The sequence below is a fragment of the Rana temporaria genome, chromosome 8 (assembly GCF_905171775.1).
Source record: "Rana temporaria chromosome 8, aRanTem1.1, whole genome shotgun sequence".
Taxonomy (NCBI): domain Eukaryota; kingdom Metazoa; phylum Chordata; class Amphibia; order Anura; family Ranidae; genus Rana; species Rana temporaria.
Window position 1 is genome coordinate 148789362 of NC_053496.1, and position 19144 is coordinate 148808505.

The 19144-nt window shown below is 43.8% G+C and overlaps 2 protein-coding genes across 7 annotated transcripts in view; one reads left to right on the plus strand and one right to left on the minus strand.

Moving 5' to 3' along the window:
- The window catches only part of TNKS1BP1 (tankyrase 1 binding protein 1), a 411008-nt gene that overhangs the window by 233916 nt on the left and 157948 nt on the right, over positions 1–19144 (minus strand). The gene's annotated exons all lie outside the window — the stretch shown is intronic.
- Positions 15986–17235, plus strand: LOC120909166 (zinc finger BED domain-containing protein 4-like). Its single transcript, XM_040320879.1, has 2 exons — positions 15986–16471; positions 16573–17235. The coding sequence occupies exons 1-2, from the start codon at positions 16316–16318 to the stop codon at positions 17077–17079; spliced, it is 663 nt and encodes a 220-aa protein (XP_040176813.1). The 5' UTR covers positions 15986–16315; the 3' UTR covers positions 17080–17235.

Genomic DNA, 19144 nt, shown 5'->3' on the forward strand with positions numbered 1-19144 from the left:
TTCTTCCTAATGCTAAACTGTACCTACCTCTGCCTGCTCTGGAACTGACCCTGGCCTGTTACTGTATATCACCACGCTTCTGCCTAACGCTAAACTGTACCTACCTCTGCCTGCTCTGGAACTGACCCTGGACTGTTTGACCACTTTTTTTGCCTGCCTCTTGGATTGATCTTTTACCCTGCTATGCTAGTAGGAACACAGTGGTCTCACATATGTAAGGGGGCTCCAGAATTGTTTTTCTGGATGAAGAAAATTAATTTTGTAGTATTCTCATTCCCGGATTAGGGTCTGGAGATTCGGAGGCTTCAAAGATTTTTGGGTTGGAGAAGCCTCTCCATTCTTTCCTGGCCTGCTACTTGGACCATGTTCCTGCTTACTACCAAGACCAATATTTTGGCACTGCTGGCAATGTCTCTACTTGTAGAATCTCAAGGGGGAAACTGTACTGCGCTAAAGTGTATAAAAGTGAAAAAACTGAATAAACTGAAAAGGAAGCAGCGACACCTGCAAACATGTGATATTCATGTGAGGAAAAGTAAATAAAGAAATTAAGGGGGGGTCGCGCTAATGTGAGTGAATGAATAAATGAAAATTAATTAAAAAATGTATAGTACAATCACCATCGAATACTTTTACATAATTAGGTAAAATGGTGCAAACCACAAATACTAAACAGTAACATACAGTCATCAACTGAATGTTCTTAAATCAAAACACTGTGCACGTAAAATTGAGTGAGCATATATACAAACAATTAAGTCTCAATGTTAGAAGTCCAAATGTGAAGATAAAATTATGAAAACGTGAGGTTGAAAGGAAGATCCACCGTCACCCAAATGGAAGGAGAAAGCCATTCCTTGAAGCATACACAAGGAGAAATTATAAACACCCTTACTGGACACGTAGGACCTCCTGTGTGAGCAAGGTCATATGGGCTTGCAGATATAACCCTCTGCAGGGTATTAATGGGTCGCAAGTAGACAAACTCCTCTGCTCCTAGCCTCCGTCCTCTGTGCCCCTAATAACGTATTCCTCCCTCTGATAGATACAGACAATCCGCCGGCGGACTCAAACTAGAGGGTTGCCCTTGTAATGCCAAAGAGAAATGCGAGCAAGATGTGGGGTCCAATAGATGATGAGCCGTGTGCCTTTAAAGTCCAATTTTTTTATTTTTTAGCTAGTCTAAACATATTATCGGGACACACCATTACTGCTGTATCCACAGTGTCACCTATACAAGGCTCCCAGTCCCAGAGTGATCTCTGCAGGTAACATGGAGGCCTCATGTCATATATGGGACCCCACATCTTGCTCCCATTTCTCTTTGGCATTACAAGGGCAACCCTCTAGTTTGAGTCTGCCGGCGGATTGTCTGTATCTATCAGAGGGAGGAATACGTTATTAAGGGACACAGAGGACGGAGGCCAGGAGCAGTGGAGTTTGTCTACTTGCGACCCATTAATACCCTGCAGAGGGTTATATCTGCAATCCCATATGACCTTGCTCACACAGGAGGTCCTACGTGTCCAGTAAGGGTGTTTATAATTTCTCCTGGTGTATGCTTTTCTCCTTCCATTTGTTTGACGGTGGATCTTCCTTTCAACCTCACATTTTCATAATTTTATCATCACCTTTGGACTTCTACCATTGAGACTTATCGTATTTATTGCCCTATTATGCGCTCCGGCGTATAGCGCGCACCCCTAATGTAGCCCTGAAATTCCTGGAAAAAAAACACTTACAGTTTTGGTGTCTTGCAAGAGCGTCCATCGGCGGCCTTGTCCGGTCCGGCATCAAGCTGCGGCCATCGTGGTGTCCATGGTGTCCTCCCACGCTGTCTCCGAGTCAAGCAGGTATCGGCGTATATCGCGCACCCAGGATTTTGCCCTGATTTTAAGGGCAAAAAAGTGTGCGGTATACGCCGATAAACACGGTAATTGTTTGTATATATGCTCACTCAATTTTACGAACACAGTGTTTTGATTTAAGAACATTCAATTGATGACTGTATGTTACTGTTTAGTATTTGTGGTTTGCACCATTTTACCTAATTATGTAAATGTCTCTACTTGCACTGCCCCTGCACTGTATATGGACAGTATCCCTGCCTGTACTGACTATGGACAATATTCCTGCCTGGACAATTCCATTCACTGACGCTGGCCACCTCCCTGCCTGCTGCCTGGATCAGGGCTCTCCTCCTGTTGACAACTGCACTACTAAAACCACAGGTAATATTTTGTTTACCCTTTACTCGGCAGAATGTATTTTAGGGTGTAATTCTTGATATGTGCTAGGAATATGAAAGGCCTTCAAAAATGTGATCGATTGTAAGGAAATGAGATGCCTAATTTATGTCCTAAGAACACTTGATGGTGCTTCTTGGATGTTGGGCCTCGATGTGGCCAGGCTAAAAGTCTCACACATGTGGTATCGCCATACTGACAGTCCCGCTGGTCTAGTGGCGGCAGGGCAGGGGAAGCAGAGCTAAAGCCGGTGCCGACAGCAGCAGCAGGAGCATCTTTAAACAGCGAGCTGCAGCCCCTGGTGAGCAGCGTGATGCTGACTAGAACCAATATCCCAGGAGGGAGTGGGAGAAGACCTCACTGCCGGGCACCCTGACCTGAGCAGCATCCCCAGAAAACTCCCAGAGCCTGCACACGTTCTCCATCACACACACCTACCCACAGACAGGGGGCACAGGAGGGACTGCAGGCAAGGGATAGGGGGTCATTTTCATCAACCCCTCTCTCACACCCCCTCCCCCTCTCTCACCCCTCCTCTCTCTCCTCCTCCCCCTCTCTCGCTCACCCTCACCCACCCCCTCACCAACCCCCTCTCTCCTCCTAAGTGGGCACTGACTAACAGGGGAGAGTCAGTTATCCCATCCTCCCTCAAGCACTGCCACTGATACACCCCCGCACCCCCACCACTGACCTCATCCTCCTAATGAAGGACTACAGGTCCCCATGAGCCCCTTAGAGCCGAGGATGTGACAAGCCCACACGGTAGGTCAGTGTAGGGATCAGGTAGGTCAGTGTAGGGATCAGGTAGGTCAGTGTAGGGATTGGGTAGGTCTGTATATATGTACAGGTTTTACTCCAGATCCCTCATGTTATTTGTATTCCCTTTGTAGTATAAAGTACAGGGTTTTATATACAACTATAGTGCCTTGGATATAAAAAGCATTTGTTTCATGTATGTTAGCCCAACATTGTAAGAACAATTACACTCTGTGACTCTAAGTGGTCACCTGCAATGTTGGGCTAACATACACGAAACAAATGCTTAAAAAGGTAAGGGGCGGGGCCACCCAGTGATGTCACATGGTGGAACTGCCCCCTTGTGATGTCACTGACTGTTGCATGCTGAGGGGTGTCCCTGAATGGCAGTTTGGAAATGTGGTCACCCTACACTAGGGGGGTGGCCCAAATAGTGAACATGGTGTTGTGGTATTCAATTTCAGGTCGCTAACGAGGACAAGGGTTCACTCTTTATGTCTGGTGGGAAATAAATTTACCCTCTTCATAGGAAAGACTTCTTTACAGTAGGAGCTGCGAAAATGTTGAATAGACTCCCTCAAGAACTAGTACTGGCCAGCTCAGTAGATTATTTAAAAAAAGAGCTGAATTGCATTTCTAAATGGATTAAATATACTGTAACTGAATATTAACATTTGTAGGTAGGTAGTAACATCAGAGACAGTTGATCCAGGGAATATCCAATTGCCTCCTGGGGATCAGTAAAGAATTTCCTCCTACTGCTGGAACAATTTGGACTATGTTTCCTAGGGTTTTTTCCTTCCTCTGGATCAACTGTGGGTAGATGATTGTGTACATGGAGGTTTTCTAAATATTTATGTTTCCTATTGGTCATACTAACAATTTAACTACTGTATGTAACAGCAGGGCTTACCTACCACTATCCAGGAAGGCTTCCATTGTTTAAGAGGAACTAAGACTTTTTAATGAGGAGAATTAAAGTGGAATGGCAAGGTAAAAACTTTTAGTCCTGGTATGTACTTATTAAAGGGGAACTAGCATGGTTTATAAAATACATTTTATTTATTTATTTATTATGTGTATACATTTTTAACCTGACATACAGTGTATGTTTTCTTATGAAACAGTGTGTATTCAGTCCTTGTTTTACACATTTTTGCTTATGTAGCGGGATATCACCCTTTAGGCGATATAAAAGACTACCATCTGCTGATCAAGAAGGATCTCAGCTTCCTCCTGTGGCCGAGTTGTGATATAGCCACCTGCTGTTTACTTCTTGTCCTGGTACCGCAGAGAATGTTGGGAAATTGAGTACAGGGAGAAAAGAGACTCCATTTGCTCTGGCTTGTTATGGACTACGTTACCCAGAGAGCAACTGTGCGATCCCAGACTGCTTTGCTTCACGCACGGCCTGCTGGGGGTGGTAATTTAAGGGAGGGGACGTGTTTGGCGCGCTCTCTCCGCACCGCCTCTTCAACTCAGGAGGACACCCGTGGAAGTGTCTCACGGAAGTCTAGGCTGGAGTTGAGGCCTACCTACGCCCGGGCGGAGCGTCACTGATAGAGAGAGACAGAACCCCTGACGGAGTGATCGAACAGGTTCCTATTACCACAGTGACTTGTCTGAGAACCGGAGGCTGTCATCTTGAAGGACTGTGATCGGAGATCGCGGGCGGCGTGTTTTGGAAGGACAATCCCTGAACTGGTTGGGTGAGACGGGCACCTGCCCAGAACCTACTGACTGTGTTGTTGGAGGGTGAATCGTTCACATTAGCCATTGTGGTTTGACTATTTGGGCCTCTTCCACCAGTTTTATTTGTTACCCTATTGGATTACAAATTACCCCTTGCGCGCCACCGCATGCCAACGCATCAGTGCACAGACTTTTGGGATAATTTGAACTGAGGTTTGGTCTGATCAACCAAACCACGCTAGTTAGGAATACTATTTAAAGACTGCCTATTTAGTTATTGCAGACTGTTGATATCCATCTTTATACTCTTTGATTGAGTAATCTGTTCTATTACACTGTGTAGTATTGTTAGTAGTGAGAGCTGGGTGAGGCTTGGCAAGGAGGTGCTCAAGTGTGGATGCCTTATTGAGGGAAACCCCTTGCTGCGTACTTACACAGGTCTGCATAGCCTTTATAATTTAACGTGTATTTTTTTTTTTGTTATTACTGTTTCTGACTCTTGCAGGGCTCTGCAAACAGTCTTTTACTGTTTTACCTTTGTTTCTTTTGCTTTATCCTATCAAGTAAGGAGTTACATTGGTTAAGCTAAAATTTGTGTACATTCTCTCTGTGATCCTGCGGGATCCATACAACTCAAGGTAACCATTAATTTACTGTGGTGTGACAGGATATTGTGCCCTCCAACAAGTAATTGGGGTCCTGTAACAGCACTAGGGAACGGGAGTGAACCACAACTGCAGATGCAAGGATTTCAATGCTCTTCCTTATGTGAGAATTCAGTATTAAGCCTCAGGTGTCAGAAAAGATTCAGATCGTCTCTCTCTAAACCTATGATCTATTGTGATAGCACGTTGTATGGTATCATTGAGAGATTGGGGGAGATCTGCTCTAGCCAACTCATCCTTGAGTGGTTCGGAAAGGCCGAGACGAAAATGTTTACGTAGTGTAACATCATTCCACTCAGTCTCAATGGCCCACCTCTGAAATAGCGCTATGAAGTCCTCAACAGGTTTGTTACCTTGTTTGAGATTCCTAATAGCATTTTCCACAGTGAGTTGCTTGTTGAAGTTATCATAAAGCAAGGACATTGTTGACAGGAATCTAGGATTGGATCCTCCTTTTCTAGGTAGGTATTTGCCCAAGCACGTGGTTTTCCATGTAAATAGGATATGAGGGTAAGCACCTTAATTTGGTCATTGGGGAAGGTGCGAGGGCATAATTCAAACATTAATTTACACGCATTAATGAATTCTCTACAGGTCTTTCGATCACCAGTAAAAGGTGCAGGTGGATTGACCTTAGGTTCAGGGGGAAAAGGAGGCACATTTGGATTTTGCGCAACTAAATCTTGCAGTGTTTGATTCTCCAACTGCAGAGTTTGTACAGTCTGAGCAAGTGCGTCTACCTTTTTGAGTAAGGGCGACCACATGGTTGGCAAGCTCCGCTGGGTTCATGATATGGTTATATTATTCTGTAACAGCTCTAGGGAACGGGAGTGAACCACAACTGCGGATGCAAGGATTTCAATGCTCTTCCTTATGTGAGAATTCAGTATTAAGCCCCAGGCGTCACTTCACACAAACAGGAGTTTGGGGGTTCTCTACATCATCTCTCTCACATGAAGATAGGCGTTGAACTACTGAGCCTGGATGCATTACAACATGCGACCAGAGCGTAGCGTTTAAAATTATAGTATGCACTAAAAGATTCCAATGCACAACTGCTTGCAAGCGATTATCAGTATTACATAGCGTTGTGCATTAGGCACCTAAGGGAGAAGGTATGAAATACGTCAACCCTTAGGATAGGAAAGTTTAGGCGAACATGTTCCGCAACTTAGGGCATAGGCCCATAAACAAGAAGCACTTATCTCAGCATGTAGTAAATAGACGTTGTAGAGATAACCAATAATTGCATAAGGGTGGTGAATATAACTCAGCTAATAATAGTTGCATTTTAGAGGAAAATATAGCTGAGATAGTATTAGTTGCACATGAGAGGCTGATATAGCTCAAGTACTTTGAGAGTACACGTTGGCGATAGCAACTAGTAATTGCATATGAAGGGCATCTATAGCACATGTATTTTGAGAGTGTATGTCCCTTTAAGATACTCTGCAGCGACAGCTAAAGACACACTAGTCAGTCCCAAGAAGTATGTTAATAGACACAATCCATAATACTGTAGATATCAGCAATTGTTTTAGGTGGTAAGTATGCAGCAGCGCTTTCTGTAGAATTACAAGTGACACAATTGCTACTTATCTGTTGTAACGACACCCCAGATGGGACAGGGGTTAAAGCCGTTTAGGATATTCCATTCCCGAACACAAGGCAGCTACCGACACTCCACAATCCGGCGAACATGACCCATACAAATTCCCCCATTAACGAGACACACAGCTCTGTTTGAGGTTCAACAGGAATTACCCTTTTTTGAGAAATACAGCTCTTCTATACAATTAGGATACTGCAGTAACCAAATGAACAATGACCCAATTCCACCCACAACATCACACAATGTTTACCTAATGAGCCCCAATACACATCCTTCTCAATACATCCTGACTCCGGCTCCTGACTTAATTTACATGAGCTAATTAACTACAGCTGATGACCTTTAGGGTGTCTGTTAACATGCAATACATATTATCACAGGACTCCTTCACACAATACAGGGTCAATTAGCACAAGCCACAATGAAAGATCCTTAGAAGCCATCCTAGATTCATTTGCAGCACAACAGACAGACAGGTGGGCTGCAGTCCAAGACATATTCTGCATGTCTATTATTTTCTGTCTCAATCTGTGCCCAAAAGTGACTCCCGTTACATGGCTCCCTCCTTGTGGGACACTCCGGCAGACCCGGCTTGATCCTTCTCGGGTCAACTTGGGGATGTCCGGAACTAGGAGGCCGGGATGACGTCTGTTTGCCGGGACAACCCATCCGCATTGCCATTTTGCTTACAGGGACCGTAGCTGATGGTGAAGTTGTAAGGTTGCAGGGTGAATAATGGATTTCAGTTCTGGAACAGTCACTTGCTTTGCTCTCTCAATGGCTCCCAAAATTTGTTGCCGATGCTCTTGGGAGAGATAAGGCACAACCTGGATGCAAATCCCATTTAACCTTTTGACAATTTCAGCCTGTTTGTGCATTTCAATGTTCAAGCCACGGGACATCTCATAATACATGACGTAGTGTCGTTGCATCTCCGATTTCTCACTGGCAAACTTGTCACATTCCAATTTTAGACTGTGATATTGTGCCTGATCTAAGGTACATGTCGGGGAAGATAGTCTTACCTGGGTCTCAGCAGCAAGCGGGTTGGTTCCAGCAGCACGGGTCTGGGCACAGGTAGTCACTGGGTTGGCTTCAGTGGGGTACATCGGGGTGTAAGCAGAAACGAGGGGGGCCAAATCATTACCCAGTAGTACATCCGATGGCAAATCCTTCATCACCCCCACATTCACATGTCCCGAACCAACCCCCCAATCCAGGTGAACACGAGCAATGGGTAGCTGGAAGATGGTGGCTCCCGCTACAGTGTCTCCTGTGTGTTGGCTCTCTGGGGTGAGGTCCTTCTGTAGTAGGGTCATGGTGGCGCCAGTATCACGTAGCCCATTGGCTACCTTTCTATTGACCCAGACAGTCTGCCTGTGTTGCTGCCTGTTGTCCTGGTTAGCTGCTTGTATTGGATCTGCCTCGTGCAGGACACTCCAATGTTCTTCCTCTTCAACGCAGTGGGCCGCAGGCATGGATGTGCGGGGGTTCCCCCTTGCTGGCTGTCTCCATGACTGACTGCCTGGCTGGATTCAACGGACAGTCTAGCTTTTTGTGCCCTAGCTGTTTACACCCAAAACACCTGATGGGTTGTGAGTAGTCCTGGGAGTTGAACCTGGGCTGCTAAGAATAAGTGACCGCTGGAGGTGGTGCTGTAGGGCTGTTTGACTGGGGTTGGTAGGCGATAGCCGGAGGGGGTGCTGCTGATCGATAATCTACCCGAGCTGTTGTCTTGACCACCGGGTTATCCAGTTTGCGGGCGTCTGTGTATTCGTCTGCCAGGCGAGCTTCTTCAGGCAAGGAGGAAGGTTTTTGGTCCCGGACCCAATCTCTGACTTCCAGGGACAGTTTGTCAAAGAAGTGCTCCAGCAGGAACACCTGCAGCACCTCTTCCCCATATTCTGCTTGGCATGCATCGACCCAGTGGGATGCAGTGTGGTGTAGGTGGCATGCCCACTCGGTATATAAATCTCCAGTCTGCTTGCTCGTCTCTCGGAACCGCCTCCGGTATGCCTCTGGTGCGACGGCATACCTGGCCAAAAGTGCTTCTTTTACCAGTCCATAGTTCATATTATCCTCGTCTGGGATGGCCCTGAACGCTTCACTGGCCCGGCCGGACAATTTCCCAGACAAAATGGTAATCCATTCCTCTGTGGGCACCCGGTGTAGGGCACATTGCCGTTCAAAATCGGCACGGTACCCATCAATCTCCCCTTCAGTTTCAATTAAATTTTTAAAAGCAGAAAAATTTATCTTTCTCCTTTCAGTTGGTGCTGCTGTGACTTCTGCTGCTGCAGAACCTCTTTGTTGCAGCCAATTTGCGTCCACAGTCACTATAACTCGGTCTATGATCTCCGGTGGAGGGTTAGGACCATATAGTGCCAGTCTTAGTTTAACAGCCCGATCACAACTTGCCTCCTCGGGTGTCCTGTCTGTTACGCTGGGCCTTTCCGTTATGTTGGGTCTTTTTTTTTTTTTTTTTTAACAATGTTTTTTATTGAGAAATTTAGAAAGGTTACAGTGCATTAAACAAAGATAAAAATACACTGAATGCAAAAACACTTGAGAGCACCACAAGTCATTTGAACAGTAGTATACAACATACCCCTGCATGTCACAATTGTGCAACCAGAAATGCATCAACATAGTGTAGACATGGCTTAGTAGCCCCCCCCCCTCCCCATCAGTGATACCACATTGCATAAGCCCACGGATGCAGAAGGTCCCGGCCCAGACCACCCCCTCCGATCCCTCACAATTGGTCAGAGTGGCAATCCCGTCCGGGACCCCCCACCCCTGCATTTGGTGAGCGGACGGGAGGGCCCAACCGCCTTATATTTGTCCATAAAGAGGTCTAAACCAGATAACAGTAACAAAATCAGGGAAGTTCAGGTGCCTCAAACGTATCCATATTGCAGATAAGCATTATGAGCGGAGTAACAAAAATGAAAAAAAAAAGTAAATAAAAGATAAACAGATTAACAGAATGCATATGCCCATTCCACAGTTGCTAGCCATCTTTAACTAATACTAATACTTTCTTCTCATATGTGTTCAGATTATTTCAATACCCTGTAAGGTTCGAATACCACTGTGACCAAGGGGACCATGATGTTATCATGGCTTCGGAGGAACCCATCGCATGCGAGTGCATAAACTCATATTTGCCCTGTGTATGCATTGTAGAGATTATCTCATTGAGTGAGGGCGGTGCTACATTCTTCCAGTGGCGCAATATTACCAACCTTGTGGCCAGTAGGAGGTTCGACACTACAGTTCTGCAAAAGATTGGGACGTTGTCAATTTCCAATGAGAGGATTGCCAATCCAGGTGTCAGCGGGACAATTGAGTTCAGAATATCCCTGGCAATGCCCCAGATGCTTCAGTTTCCCTGGCAATGCCCCAGATGCTTCAGTTTCGGGCATGACCACATGATATGGACCAGTGTCCCTACCTCACCGCATTGTCTCCAACACAGAGGAGAAGTGCCGCCAAATACCTTCGATAATCTATAGGGGTTAAGTACCACCTCAACAGTAGTTTTTGGTGAGTTTCCATTAAGTTAGTACTCTTGGTAGAAGAGTACACAACTCTCAAGGATTTTTCCCACTGGAGGATAGTGTATTCCATCCCAACCTCCCTTTCCCAGGCCTCCATGTGTTGCATTTTAACTAACTTATGCTTTTCCTGCATTCCCATATACAATATTGAGATTCCTTTGGAGGTAACGTTGGGTTGTTGGTAGAACTGACAGATCTTGACGGGAAGTGACGTGAAAAGTTGTGCCTTCCCCTTGAACAGGTGTGACAGCTGGATGTATTTGTATTGGTCAGTTGCCGGAATCTTGTACTTGTCCCTCATCTCCCTGAACGACATTAGTGAAGACCCCACTACTATATCCTCGAGGTGATGAATACCCCTGGAGACCCATTCATCTAGGCTGATATCAGGTATAATGTTATTTATGGCAGTAATAGGGAGCTTTAGCGGAGACGTTGGCCCCGTCCACTTGTAAGAGTTACGAAGGTGTCCCCAAGCCCTCAGGGAAGCCCTAATGGTAGGCGCAATGTGTGGATCTAGTGTCGTGTTTATGTGAGAGGTCAGTAGAAAGTCTAGTAGCGTACCCCTTTTAATTTGGGACTGTTCTAAGCCTTCCCACAGTGTTCCCGAGGTTGGTGTTAGCCAGTATTGCAGCTGTGAAAGTATGGTGGCAAAGTAATAGCTCTGGAGGTGTACGTGCCCAATTCCGCCTGCCTTTCTGTGTTTTGTCAGTTTACTAAAAGCACATCTAGCCCTTTTCCCCTGCCATAGGTACCTATTTAGCGTACAATAAAACAAAAAAGTGTAGCGCTAAATATATGTGTAATACGGAATGATGGAAAACAAACCTAGTGATAGGTACCCAAGGTAATAATGTAATATAAAATCGTGAGTCCACAAAACAAAAGAAAAAAGACTTATAAGTAAAGTCTCTTAAGCGATAATAGAAAGTCCCAACAGTTGGTGAATCAATCAGCAGTGAAGTGATTTGTCTTCATACACATAAGAGTGACAATCAGAAGTGTATCCACCACCAGGAAATGATTGGAGGCTTACCGGATTTAGTGGACCCAAATAGGTTTACACCTAATGGGTCATATAAGCTTATAATAGATGGTATCCGACTTCCAGAGGTGTCCTAGATGGCAGGCAGGAGGGAGAGATCCGGTGCAATATAGTGAACGTACCAGGAAAAGGATAATCCAAATAGCAGCTTAAGATGTATAATGACTTGGACCCATATGAGTGGTTCAAAAATCACAGCTCAAGGAGAAGGAATATAAAAGAAAGCAGAGATGCACATAGTGTAATTCTGTATAAAAAGTTTACTTGAGCAGTAAAAACAAAAGAAATTACACTCACATTTCAGCAATAAAATCAGGCAAAAAATCTGTCAGCAATAGGATCAGCGGGTTCCCGACGCGTTTCGATCTATTAGATCATCATCTGGGGTGCTGACCTATTGCACAAAAGGACCCATATATATACAAAAGTACCCCATACCTCAATAGTGGCTCCACATGAAACAATCAAAATCGTCAGATTAATTCCGGATGTGTGGGGAAGATGGCGCTGGCGTGCGTTCCACGCCTCACTGTGGAACTAGAAAAACCGGAAATGTAAATTACAGCCAGCGTATAGGGCCAATGAGGAGGCTAAAAAAGCATCCCTCCAATGATAGCCGACGGATGCGATCACGCACCACGTCAGCGTGCGTTCCAGCCGTGCGTTCCAAGCCTCTATAGGCTTATTGTTTACCACCTGAAAGAATACAGCCGGCGTGCGTGTCAAGGTAATAAACCGAGATGCACTGCACAGATGACTCCTATCACGTGACCTGTAAACAACGAATCCATCTCAAATCTGACAGGGCATGGGAACTACGTTAGCGTGCGCTCCAAACCTCAATTGAGGATGACAGTGGAGAGCAAACAACACAGAAAAAACCCTGGAGATGGAAATTAAACGGAGCTGCAAAACGGAGTAACGTTTTATAACAGCAGACTGGCAACAAGTTAAAGTTAAATAACGCTCAGGGAAGCTTAACTTTATTAATGTAATCAAAGAGAGTTTTAAAAAATCATAATCATCAATCCACAACCTGGATCAGTGGAAACCACTAATGAAATTTAATTTTAATGTTAATAAAAAGAAAAAATTATTAAGGTATGGGGATAGACATACATGATCGCATCCGTCTCAGAAAAAAAAGAAAATACTTACAGTTTGAATGCCCCTCGTCGGTGTCTTGCCCGGCGTTCATTGACGGTCTTGTCCGGTCCGGCGTCCGTCTGCGGCCTCGTGGTGTCCTCCCCGCTTCTCCCGCGCTGTTTTTGAGCCGATCCCCGCTTCACGCCGCCGCCGACATATGCCGAGCGCAGTATGCTCAGCCACGCTCGGCTCATCTCGCCTAAAGGCTAGGAGGCGGCACAGGGCGTGACTACTCAAGTAGTTCCATCAAAAAATCACATTGAAACTGAGCCAATGAATGTTCTTTGTCCAAATAGTATTGGACTGCCTTAATTCCCAGCTCGTGTGGTATATTAGTATATAATGAGGCTACGTCCGCCGTAGCCAAAATGTAGCCCTCCTGTATCACCAAATTTTCAAGAAGGCGAATAGTGTCGCCTGTATCCTTCAAATATGAAGGCATCTTCTTTTCAATAGGTTGGAGATAATAGTCAATATACCGACCTATACATGAGGTGATCAAGTTAATGCCGCTCACGATAGGTCGGCCGGGCGGATGAGTAGAGTTTTTGTGTATTTTCGGCAGAAAATAAATCGTAGGAATTCGGGGGACTTTGGGGATCAAATATGTACTTTCTTTATTATTAAGAATTTTTAAATCAATACCTTTGGTGACCAAAGTTTGGAGTTGCTTTTTGTATACATATGTAGGGTTATTCGCTATCTCCACATATGTATCAGGTTCGTTTAAGATACGGAACATTTCTGTTTCGTATTGTACCTTATCGAGGATCACAATCCCCCCGCCCTTGTCAGCCGGGCGTATGACAAGGTCCTTATTGTCGCATAACGATTTAAGTCCAGCGGACGACAAGGGTTGGGGTTGGGATCTCTTCACAGTCAGCTGTAATAGGTCCTTCAAGACCAAATCCTTAAAAACCTTTACAGCCGGAGCAACAGGGACAGGCGGATTAAACAATGACGGATTCGCCAGCCCAGAATGAACTGTGCCTGAAGTCGCAGCTCGATCTTCAAATTGATGTGTGTTGGATATCATATATCTTTGTATATTGATCTTCCTAACATACTTTTGAAGATCAATGAATGTATTAAACTTATTAAATTTTTTTGGGGGGGCGAACTAATGCTTAGTCATAGCCTATGACTAAGCATTAGTTGTTAATGCGAAACGAGTCAGCTGTCTATCCCACTGTATGCTGTTGTGTGCTGTGCATTTTTTCCTTTTTACAATAAAGAGCACGTCTTTTTTCAACAAGACTTTTTGGAGTGCGGCTGTCCATCCATTCTCCCACCTGCTTTCTTTTACTAATGTTTGCTGCTAATTTTAATGCAAGCCTTTGGTAGAAATTGCAGAATACTTGCATTGATAGGAAGAGATAGGATCCCAGCTGTTGCACAGTGCTTAGAATATTGCGGTTTTCTCTTGTATTATATTCTGCAACTTCTACCAAAGGCTTGCATTAAAATTAGCAGCAAACATTATACAGCACAATACAGGCATGAGCCTCATAGCACTGTACTCAATATCTTTTTTTTATTTTTATTTTTTTGAATGTGGTCCACCTTTAAAATCCTTTCTAGATTTCTAGGTTTGGTATATAGATTTAAAAAAAAAACATGCCCTGCAGTAGAATAGTCACCCAAAGAAAAAAAGGCATATGAATGATTTATCTTAATTTTTTTTTTTGCTTTTATTTAGGTTCCCCCCCAGCCCCCCCAAAAAAAATACAAGAGAGGAATCAAGGAGTCAGACTCAGATCACGGTCAGGTACCACCGTACCACACTGCCAGTACCCCCACCAGTGCAGTGCCACACCACCAGCCGTCAGCAACAATGGCGACGAGCTGGGGAAGATCAAAGTTAGCATTCTCAAACTGGAAGTACTGTGACTACTTCTCCTTGATTGAAATTAAAGGCAAGAATGTTTATGTAACATACACGCTATGCTCATGAAAAAATACTTTATCCACAACTGCCTCAAGCAACTCCAATCTTTTAAAGTACCTCACATCAACACATGCTAACGTGACACTTGTTTCTGCTGCTGCTAACCCAACCCCGAATGCAGCTAGCGGAGTAGCCGGACCCTCTCTCCTAAAACAAGCAACGCTCGATTTTTCTGGTCAGCATCAGGTGACCAAGCCCGAGCTGAATACATTGATTGCAAGGTATGTTGTTGAAAACATGCTCCCCCTGTCCACTGTGGTGTCTGAGTCATTCAGAGCTATCCTTGCTAAAATACCACTACGAGGAGGAGGAAAGGGGGTTGCCCCATGCCAAAACACTTTTGCTAAATTCTTGGACAGTGAATACAAAAAAATGATTATTGAGTTCAAAAAATCATTTGAGGAATTACAGTACATTGCAACTACAGCAGACATCTGGACTTGCCACAATAAAAGTTACCTGGGTGTGACAGCACATTGGATCAATCCAAATAACCTGGAAAGAGAGAAAGCAGCTCTTGCCTGCAGACGGTTTAAGGGGCATCATAGTCATGGTGCCATAGCAGTTGAGCTTGACAATATACACTCAACATATGGGATAACACACAAAATCACAGCAACAGTGACTGATAATGGCTACAATTTTGTTAAAGCATTTAGGAGGTACCAGCCACTTGAGGAAAGTGATTCTGAAGAAGACGAAGATGAGGTGACCTTTACAGACATTAATGATGCTCTACATGCAACAGGTGATGATATTGATGGCGATGTGATCACTTTGCCCCCCCACAAGAGATGTGCATCACACACACTGAATCTGATTTCATGCACAGATGTTGACAAGTGGCTGCTGTCAAAATCTGCAACAAAGTGTCATGATCTGTGTCATGACTCTGGTCACCTGCTGGTGGCACTGTTCTCTTCAGTAACAGGGGTGCAGTTCTGGTGGCCTCCAGCAGGTGTCGCCCAATACAGATTTGCACAGGTATTTAAGCCCGCCCTAAACTCAGGGCTTCAGTATTTTGCTTGTCAGCCTGTTCCCTGCCTGACCTGTTAGCTGTTGCCCATCTGTTCCTGCTTCGCTCCCTGCCCTGGACCCTGTCGCTTATTGACCCCGGCTTATATTTTTGGACTTTGCTGCTCTCTCCTATCCTTGACCCCTGGCTTGGACCTCGGACTTGCTTATGTCTTATCCCTGCATTACCTGCTTAGTGGTTTTTGGTTGCTGTGTCAAGCTTGCTTTCATTGATTGTTTTTCACGTGTGCTTTAACTTAATAAACATATATATTTTTTCACTATCTCGGTGCCTGTTTCTATTAGTGCAGCCCATTGACCTGTACCCAGTACTCGGATGCCTGCGCGGGCATCCCCTGACACAAAGGCTGTTTAAAGAAGTGCTACTGCCAAATGTACTGCCCTATGGAACAAGACTAGTCGATCAGCTTTGGCTACTGAAATAGTTGATGAGTTGGTGTCAAAAAAGCTGCTTGTACCTTGTACAACACGATGGAATTCCTTCTATGATGCCCTGGCTCGAATCTGTGAAATATCCATGGTAGACCTTAACACCATTTCCTCCAAATAAGGACTGCCAGCAATAACGGAAAGGGAACAACAGTTTTTAAAGGAGTACTGTATTGCGATGAAGCCCCTTACAGTTGCCTTGGATATACTTCAGGGAGAAGAGAATTGTTTTCATGGTACACTCCTACCAACAATTGAGACATTAATGTTGAAGACAGAAGCCCTTCAAAGTGGCCTGCAAATACTGAGGGACTTTCCTGACGCCATAGTCACAGTAAGAACTTGAATGTCATATTTTATTATTTATTAAGTGAACATTGCTGTAGTACTCATAATACTAAATACAACTGCTACTAATTATGATTATTATTTCAGGCTATCAAAACCAGATTTGCTGATGTCCTGGGAAATGAAGAGGCTATACTTGCTGCCGTAACTCTCACAAAATTCAAGCTTCGCTGGCTGCGGTCACAGGAGTTAAAGGATAAGTTTAAGGCAAGTTTGCTGGCAGAGTGCCGAAGAATTGTCCTTGAAGAACCACAACAAGGTAACAGCACATCTACACAACAACATCACACAGATTCAGCCAAAGAGAACGATTTATTTTCCTTTGAGGAGGATGAGGAGGAAACAACCTCTTTAGCAGAAAACCAGGTGGCAGACTATATAAGATCTTCAGCACAAAATATTGACTCTCTGTGTGGATTTTCTCTCATCAAGAAAATTTCGCTACGTTACAATGCTGCTACTCCATCTAGTGCACCTGTTGAGAGACTGTTCAGCCTGGGCAAGCTTGTCTTCTCTCCAAAGAGGAACAGACTGTCAGACCAAAAATTTGAAAAGCTTCTCCTCCTACGTTACAACCACTGGTTAACTTGTTAGATGATGAGAGGAGTATTTCAGTATAGATTAAGGTATTGTTTGTTTTCACAGACAACAAACAACATGTTAATCTATATGGAGAGTTGGATAGTGTTCTGTTTATTGTGCACTGCAGTATTATACAGATACAGATAATTGCACTAATTAAAGGCAAGAGTTTCCTTTGTTTCAGATAATTAATTGCATTAATTAAAGGCCAGATTTTCCTTAGTTTCTTATACTAATAAGTATAAGAAACTAAGGAAAATCTGGCCTTTAATTAATGCAATTAATTATCTGTATCTGTATAATTGTTTAAAAAGAAACAAAGGAAAGTCTGGCCATTAGTGCAAATCTGTAACTGTATATTCAGCCTACTAGTGCACAATAAACAGAAGTTTTGTTAATGTACTGAATAGTTAAGAGTTGGATAGTGTTCTCCAACACTTAACTATTCAGTACAGTAACAAAACTTCTGTTTATTGTGCACTAGTAGGCTTAATATACAGTTACAGAGATTCGCACTAATGGCCAGGTTTTTCCTTTGTTTCTTTTAACACAATTATACAGATAATTGCACTAATTAAAGGCCAGATTTACCTTTGTTTCTTTTTACCCATGTTTACATTTGTGTGTCTTAATTTTGCACTTGAATTTTAGTTTAAATATTTTTTTTTTATGTTTCTGTGCATATCATTCATATGATCTATGGCAGGCTGCAATCTATTGAATTGGGTTCAAATAAATAAGAAATGTTTTAAAATACTGTATATAGTGTTTTTATTCTTCAATCAGTTAATATAAACATCTTTGATTTTAAAGATGTTATAGAACGTAATTTCATTGTAGAATATAAAAAAAACAATCTCAGTTACTTTTCCGAGTCACTAACTCAATTACTTTTTTGGGCAAGTAACTTGTAATTGTAACTAGTTACTTTTTTAAAGGAAGATGCTTGGAATATAGAACACCAAAAATGGCATAATCATTTCTGTAGTTAAAGCTGAAATTTCTTTACAGCTTTAGTTACATTGATAAGTGAGTACAAATTAAGTGCCCACAACATGGGATTGTAGTCGCCACATTTTAATAAATATTTTCTTTAAATAAAAAAATTCTAGTTTAGTGTCTCTTTAAATCTTTACAGTATATGCCGTCACGAGGCTTGAGGCAGGAAACAAGTTTTTTTCCTGCATGTATTTTGGGGCTATAAAAAGCCCTGCATGACAGACATTTCCTGCAGTTGTCCTGGATTGGCTTGGCGATCTCCAACAGCTGTAATACCAGAGCTATATTATCGGAGCTCGCTAGTCATGACAGGACATGAATGAATGGAAAACTTATATAGCGCGGCACATGCGAACTGAATCGCCTCTGGGCGCTTGATGTTCCTGTCTCCTTTGATATCAAAAGAGATGCGTCTTGATCTTTCTCCTGAATGCTAAATGGTTTTCCTCCAACCGAATGCTGGTTGGTAAAGCATTCCATAGTCTGGGACCCTGGACCGCGAATCTTCGTTCTCCTTTAGACTTGTAATTGGCTTTCGGTATCTGGAGCAAATTTTGGTTGGTGGATCGCAGAACGCGATTGGGGTTGTGAGCTTTTATTTTTTCGCACAGATAATGGGGAGCGTTCCCATGGATACATCTATGCGTTAGACAGAGTGCTTTAAAAGCAATTCTGTCTTTTACTGGCAACCAATGAAGGGATCTCAGTGAAGGTGAGATTGATTCCCATGGTTTTTTTCCCGTCACTAGTCTGGCGGCCGTATTTTGAACGACTTGCAGACGAGCGATTTGGTACTTCGGGAGACCGAGGTAAAGGGCGTTTGCATAGTCCAATCTGGAGTTTACAATCGCTCCCACCACGGCCGTTATGTCTTCTTTGGGAATAAAAGGAGTGAGTTTGCGAAGAAGGCGCAGCAGATGGTGAGATCCGCTGACTACCGACCCTATTTGTGCGTCCAATGTCATGTGAGAGTCGAAGATGACCCCGAGACTTTTGACTTTAGCGCTAGGGGTGATGATTTTCCCCAGAATGGGCGGGGGTATCCAAGTTGTTGCAGGTTGATTCAAACGCTTGGCGT

Coding starts and splice junctions, on each gene's coding strand:
- LOC120909166 (XM_040320879.1), top strand. CDS start 16,316: ATGAAGCCCCTTACAGTTGCCTTGGATATACTTCAGGGAGAAGAGAAT. Junction 16,472..16,572: donor TTCCTGACGCCATAGTCACA/GTAAGAACTTGA, acceptor TTATTATTTCAG/GCTATCAAAACCAGATTTGC.